Raw genomic sequence first — 7,562 nt, forward strand, 5'->3', positions numbered from 1 at the left:
CAATTTGGGGGCTACAATGGTGACATTGGCTTCCTTTTGTAAGAGGAAATTGACCACTGCTCCTGTTATGTTGATAGGGGGAAACACGTACGCGTTCTCTCTCAGACCTAGGGGAGAAGTCTTGGGGTTAAAACGGAACATGTCGACTCCTGCTGATCCCGGAGTTGGAAAGGGGGTGTAGTGTCTCAATGGTTTCCCTTTCCGGTCTGTCTGTGTGTTGGAGTCTAGAGCCATCAGGTCTATGGTGTGTCCTGTAGGGCCTCCGAATTCCGCTTGAAGACGGTTCCACAAATGTGGGGCGAGTTTACAGTCTGTCCTGGATAGCTGTCTTGAAGGGCGGTCAGCTTCGTTGTCTTTCGTCCTGACGTGTGTCATCGTCAAAGATATGTTCAGAGCTACTGTTGTCTCGAATATACCTTTTATCTCTTCATTCAAGGACAAGGAACGTGCTCCGTCTCCTCGCCACGCGTCCACCACTGCTTTGTTGTCTACCCTTAGGGTCACCCTGGAGTTTTCTATCCGCTTCTTGGCTGACGCAAGCGTGAAGGATATTGCTCTGGCTTCTTTGCAGTTTATGTCCATTGATTTCTCATGTCCTTGCCAGTAATCACCTATTTCTAGGTCTCCCCCACTGTGTTCTGTGTTGTGGAGCACCGCCCCCCACTTGTATCCCGACGCGTCTGTCGCTATGGTGACCGTCGTATGTCGTTCATCCCGCCAAGGCACTGGCTTTACCCCAGCATCTACAAATCTCCAGTGTTCAATCTCCCTACGGACGCCTTCTGTCAGACGTGTGTGAGACCTGCCTTGTTTAGTCATGTTACCGATTAAGTTGTTGCATTGTCTTGTATATATGCGCGCCCCTGGAACCATTAATGTGAAAGATACGCACTTCCCTACGAATTTCTGAAGTAGGCGGATTGAGACGGTGGCTGATGCGAGGATTGACTCTCGGACACTTGCGAACTTTTCTCGTTTGTCGTCTGGGAAGAAGAACACCGCCTGAGCGGAATTTAGACCGCATCCTAAGTGCACGAGGACTTGTACTGGCACAATGATGCATTTTTCAAGGCTGAGGAAATAGCCGGCTCTTGTCAGTAGCTCACACATAATATAGCTTGCTATAGCCGCTCTTTGGTACTGTGTCAGGTTACGTGTCTCGCGACACATCACCGCGAGTGCACTATTTAACCTGTCGTCGATGTACAGCATTGTTGGGACCCCTAGATGTCTGGCATACGAGGGGATCAGTGTTCCTGTCGTGTGGAAAACGTATGCACTGGCTGCCCAGCCAAATGGTAGGCAGCAGTGGACGAAAAATTGTCCCTGGAATTGGAAACCAAAGTACGTGTAGCTATCTTCAGACAGTTTGAGATGTGAGTACCCACTCTTCTCGTCAGTGTGGGTCATGTAGCCTCCCTTCGTTATCAACCTGGGAGCCTCCGTGATGGAGTCTAGGACGAAAGGGCACGCCTTGGTCCATTTGTTCAGGAAACGTCCATCCCAACACATTCTGGGCTTGGAAGGCTCTACTGTGAGAGGGAGGACTAGGTGGGGGGGCGTGCACTGGCCCACCTCTCCCCACCATTTTACCGATCCGTCTTCTAACCTATTGGTGATTTCAGTCGTAATGAAATCCTCGAATTTGGAGCAATTTTTAGCGTTTGGCAGTATGATCGATGGGGGAGTGGGTGAATCATACGTTTTCCCCTTGAACTGACCCGTGAAATTGGTAAAGAAATCGTTAACTTTGACTTTGTTGGTTATCCAGTTAAGAACCTCTTTGCCTTTGTCCGAGAAGTTTGAGAGGTTCTTCCACACTTCCACGTGCTCGTGTAGTGATCCCGCGATAAACTTTTTGGGGTTTCGGAAAGGAAGAGAGGTTGGGTCTGCATTATTAGGAGATGACAGTGCCTCCTCAGCAGGGGTTGGGGTTGTCGGGTAAATCGTTGGCCAAGGTTTTCCTTCCCATGTCACCCATTCGGTGTCTTGGTTAGTACGGGTTTTTATCCGATGAGGCTCGAATGGGGCTTGGCCAGATGGGAGGACGGGGATACGGTTCGGGGAAGGACCCTGGGGAAGAAGAGTAAGGTACAGGGATCATGCTTCTGTGGGCGCATGTACACATTTTACATTTCATACACTGCAGTGAATATCCCATTAAGTCGTTGTACCTGATCGACAAAGAAAACAAACCAGCAAACTGAGAGGTGTGAGATTGTGTGGCTGCCACTCAAAAACAATTTACAAGTAAGTGGGGGGTCGTGGTGGGATTTGACCTGCCTGTAATTGTTATTCATATGTTGCATCGGGTGGGAATGCAAACCAAAATCAACAAAACGTCTCCTTGGGGGGGGGGGGGGGTGCGTTTTGAGGAAAAAATCCGGCAGAATTGATGTGCGACGAATAGTGAAAAAAAACGAAAGGCATCAATGTTCGTATTTTATGTGCACGGGCGGGTTGAAAAGCTATTTTTCAATCGCTTGATCCCAGTTCGAAAAAGTGTGGGGAGAAAACAAATGGGGCGTGATTGTTCACTAACCAGTTTAAGACACTGTCCTACTACCCATGGAAACAATGATTTGTTAAGCAAACTTGTGCGACGGGTGCGGACTTGTCTGACGTGAATGAATGCGAAGAAAGGGGGGGACCTGCTTTGTTTGTCGTTGTCAACATCAATCAGAAACAGATGTATAAAACGGTATCGTTACTCATGAGGTACTAGAAAAATCGCAGTGTGTTTGTCTAACGTTTGATTATCGTTCTTTTACAAATGAAGTTGTCTACTGTATGTTCATGGCCTCATGAAAATACACATCTGCATGTCGTCAAGACTTCCGTGTTAACGCTTGGGATCTGATTGCTAGAACGATAACCTTTAAGACACGCTGTAGGGAAAGACCATGCAAATCATTGGCTGGAGAGGTGTACTTTATTCTGAAAAGAACGTTTTGCACAAAATCGACTTCTCTTATCCGTCCATGGCTCTCGAGAGCTAAAGCGGCGAGTCCTCTAAACTAAGCTTAAAAATGCAATTACCTTTCGGCATCGGCTACTCATGCTAACCTATGTTACTTATCCAACTTAACATCGCTCTTTACTTGCCAACGAACTCTACCTACCTATGCTACTCGTCGAAATTTTTACTTGTATACATGGCTAGGCAACTTCTTACTTTGCTATATTGCCTGTTGCAACTACAAAACGACGTCTTCACTTATGATGTTTCTGTCTACGCATGCAGCTTTTGTATTACTCGTTCTATGGTGTCCTGAGACTCTATCAGGTCTGCTGGAAACTCTACAGGTCGCTAACTCCTACGGTGACTATGACTATGTTTCCAGCTGTGTTGGCAAAGTCTATTTTCGCGGCGGGTAGGGGCATTCACGTGCCCAGTGTCCTTTCTTGTGGCAGTTGTAGCATTCGTTTCTAGGCGGGCCGCCATCCCGACGACCTAGTGCACCTCGCCTGGGGGGGTTCCACTCCTTTCGCCGCGGGTTGGGCTGCCATCCGCCGAATGAAGGGCCCTGGGGAGCTCTTCCTAGTGCCGCGGTCGGCCCCTGCCCGCCCGGGGCTGGGAAAGGGCCCAGGTGGTAGCTTTCCTCCCTGGCGTTCCTTCTCAGGTTTGCTTGGGCCTTCTCTGCCTCCTCCTCAAAGCGGCGCTCGTGTTTTGACATCCAGAACTTGAGGACCTCCAGTCCGATGCCGCGGGAGGTGGTGTTCTTCATGAACAGGCCATGCACTCTTTCATAGTGTCGCTTCGTCTTGGCGTTTGTTGTTGAGTCAATCACCCTTCGCAGAGCCCCTCCCAGCCGCAGTGGGTCCATGTGGATGGCCGGTTCTCGGCACACCCTCTTCAGCCTCTCAAGTGCGCTCTGCGCTTGTTCATCCTATAGGTACCAAATAAACAAACCCGCATTAGAATATTGTCCTTGTCACTTCACTAGGTCCTATGCTTGTGAATGCTTTATCCATATGCATAGAAATGTTAATCTTCCGATCTTTCAAGGTTTTCAGCCTGCCGCCTCCTGTGGCGCAAAGGAAGCAAGGTGCTTTCCAAGTTTGGAGCCTTCTACACAATAGCTGTGTGATAAATGTGTCCCAACAAAAAACTTGCTTGTGATCTTTATCAAAACAAGTGTAAAACAGGTATGCTCTGAAAAAAAAAAAAACTTGGAAAAAGGACACGAGGGTGCAAGGCGTTCTGAAAAAAGCCGAAATAAATCTCGCCCCTCTCCGACCGTACTCAGTAGTCGATACGAATCGGCGAGAGACGAGGGGAAAACTAGGGGTTTTTCAAAAGGTTATCAACTGAATTTTCATTTTTTTTTTTTTTTCGGAATTCTTTTTCCTTTCTAGTAATAGGGATGATGAATCTGAGACGCTGTAAAATGACTCCATAGGCACAACGTTGCATAAAATATCCAAACACATTTTTTTTTTTTTAATTATTATTATCCTTCTTTAATACAACAAGGGGTAGGGGTGGAATTAGACGCCTTGTCTTATCTGGATGGCCAGAAGAATGCGCCCCGCAGGGAATCCAGATTGTCACAAGCTTTGTTTATTCTCAGCTGGGGTTTTATGACAATAGCTCGTTGGAAAAAACTTTACGCTGTCCTTTTCACGCCGCCTGGGGACTGTCTCGTGTCTGGTGGGATTATTCCATTGGTATTCATAATCTCCTCACCAATGCAAATATCGTCAAAGGAAAAACGCCGGTGTTGTAAACCTGCGATGTCTTTGTAGCTTTACCGTCAAAGGACAGTCGTTTACATATAGATTTGACGTGTTTGGGTAAAACAGTATACGACCTGGTGTGAAATACGAAATTTTACATTCAAAAGTTTCGGTATGACTGTAAATTGGTTGTCAAAGGGAGAAGCCGGCGTTGCCATCATGGGAGGTCTTCTAGTCTCATTAAGTAGAAAGAAAAGCCGCCCTGCAAAATTTATAAGGCGATGTCGAGCGGGAACCTGCCAAAGGACCTGGTGTGAAGGTCTGCTCATTGTAAAGCAATTTACAAAATCGTGTCTTGATAACGGAAAAAGGACTGGAAAATTTGAAAAAATAATGTACAGAAAAAACCTCTTCCCGCTGAAAATGCTTCCTTAAAATGCCCGTTCATAGGATCTCTGCCCAAAGGCATTTGGGGTTCCCAGATCGGTAAAAACTTCTTTCTCTCTTCCTCTCCCTCTTACGCCTTCTCTTAGAAAACTTCGCCGCTGGTAAGTTTTCTCGGCTCCAAAAAACTTTCGCGTCTACAAATAACGCATACATAGGCCCAGTCTCAGAGTTTGTGGGAACCTGTTCAGCCCGACCCAAACTCATACGAACACATTACAGACTTGAGCTGTGGGGTTTGTGGGGGCCCAGAATTTTCCGTTCGAGTCAACTCATCATATACCAAAAAACAGTTTTAATTTCGGAGTTTGTGGGAACCTGTTGCCCGACCCAAACTCATGAAAATGCCAGAAATATCGACTAGAGAGACTTGCAGTTTTGGGGCTTGTGGGAGCCCATTCGCATCGAACTAAACTCATAATCCGGAGTTTGTGGGAACCTGCTCGCCCGACCCAAACTCATATATATATAAGAAAAGTAAATTCAAGGTTGGTGAGACCATCCGTTCTGGAGTTTGTGGGAGCCCCTTCGCCCGAACCAAACTCATATATTCATTCACTAACATTCGCTTGCGACACTAGGGTCTCGGAGTTTGTGGGAACCTTTCGCCCGACCCAAACTCACATCCTGTTGTATTGCGCAAACTTTTCCTGTGGCCCATTCGTCTGAACCAAACTCACGAAAACCTCCACCCAAAATCTTTTGGCTTGCACTCTTAACCGGGGTCTGTGGGAGCCCATTCGCCCGAACCAGACTTCTAAGGCTACCGTCAGCTTGCAGTATAAACGAATCTCCAGTGGTAATGTTGGGATTCATTTTGGGCCCCAAAAACTCGTGCCAATACCCGCGACAGGATTTAGTCTAAGTGCGTGGCTCACATGGGAACTAAAAAACTTTTTACCGTGGAAGTAGATGACAATCATACTGATTAACCATAAAAAGGGGAGCGGGGATACCAACCTCAAATTCTTCCTCGCTGTCTGAGTCGGAGGGGCCGGGGTCCGGCTGTGGCCGTTTCGCTTTCTTCTTCGGAGGCGGGTTCTGGGGCCCGGTGTCGCTCGCCGCCGGTGCGCGCCTCTTCGCGTCGCTGGGTGAGTCGTCCGGCTTCTGCTTGAGGAGGGCTACCGCTGCCTGGGCTGCTGTCTTGGCTGCCTCCGTGTCGTTGATCGGCTGTGCTGATGTCGTGTCGTTGGCCGCGAGGATGGCGAAGTGAGCCAGACGGATCAACATGTCCTGGCTCTTGTGGTCCAGGCCGGCCAGCTGGAGGAGCGCTTCGGGGTCGTCCGCGGTTAGACTCTTCAGGCGCTGGATCAGGTCCTTGTCGTTGTACTCTACGAGCTTCTTGTCGCTCTCAAAGCGGGCGCACAGCTCCTCCGAGGGAAGAGGCTCGTCCCCCTTCACTCGTGCGAGGGTAGGGGTGAGCCGGGTTCCGACGAGGGTGGCATCTGTTCTTAGCACGGGAGCGGTCATGGTGCGTCTGAACAGTACGGTGTGCGAAAACCGAATGACAGGTCGAATGGGGTGAATGGTAATCTCCCCCCTAAACCTCGCGCAAGGTGACATGGGATAGTAACTGGAAAATCTTCCAGCAGATCATGATACTTAGAAAACAAAAACCTCGCATGTGCCTCCTCGATATCAAATGAAAACTAGCAGTGTGTGCACGTCAAATCTTACCTTGTACGTGTGCTGCACAGTTTTGTCTCAATGTTTTCTGAAATGTGCCTGGTTGGTTGATTAGTGGACCAAAAAAAAACAAATGCCATTTAGATTGGTCCTAAATTTGACTGAAAATCCAAATCTTTTATAACATATAAGTAATGATGTTAAGATCAAACTTTCTGTATTGGGGAGTTTACAACTACTATACTTAAAACTATTTTTGCAGACAAGATAAGGTCGAAAAATCGTCATTTTTCAAATTTTCACACTAAAAGACTAGTAACTCAAAATTGCCTCAATGTTCCAAAAATCCCTCAGACACAAAGCTAGATATATTAGTACTAGTTGTCGACAATATAAGCCCTGAAAGAGTTGATTTGCAAGCGTTTTGTAAGCGATTTAAATACCATGTTTGGCCGTACGTCGAGTCGCACTGATAGTGACATAGAGTAAATAACAATACGACCGTAAACAAGTGTTGTAATGTTCAAGGTCACCAATAATGACGCCAGCAGCTTTGTTACATGTCACATGTTCCAAACTAAACGGCAGCAAAACTAAGCTTGCCAGATAACGGTTTTTATTTGTGAAAATGTTTGTTTTTCTTCTGACACACACGTACGGCACCCAGGAAAACAAGGGCTTTTTCTGCGTGTTTACTGTAACAACCTGCGGGTGACCTCAGATGACCCCCAATATACGTTCGTTCTGTTCGATGCGCGCGCGACCACGTCAGATGGAACATGATTCGTGTTCTAAATCCCCACATAGAAGTC

At 47.4% G+C, this 7,562-nt stretch overlaps 1 protein-coding gene across 1 annotated transcript; it reads right to left on the minus strand.

Annotated features, from left to right (window-relative positions):
- Window positions 1-2,913: 2,913 nt before the first annotated feature.
- LOC118403391 lies at window positions 2,914-6,687 on the minus strand. The gene is made up of 2 exons (XM_035802102.1): window positions 6,085-6,687; window positions 2,914-3,890 (listed from the first exon to the last, which is right to left on the minus strand). Exons 1-2 carry the CDS (start codon window positions 6,685-6,687, stop codon window positions 3,360-3,362), a joined length of 1,134 nt encoding a protein of 377 aa, XP_035657995.1. The 3' UTR covers window positions 2,914-3,359.
- Between the last annotated feature and the right edge of the window lie 875 nt (window positions 6,688-7,562).

This window comes from Branchiostoma floridae, chromosome 16 (genome assembly GCF_000003815.2).
Source record: "Branchiostoma floridae strain S238N-H82 chromosome 16, Bfl_VNyyK, whole genome shotgun sequence".
NCBI lineage: Eukaryota > Metazoa > Chordata > Leptocardii > Amphioxiformes > Branchiostomatidae > Branchiostoma > Branchiostoma floridae.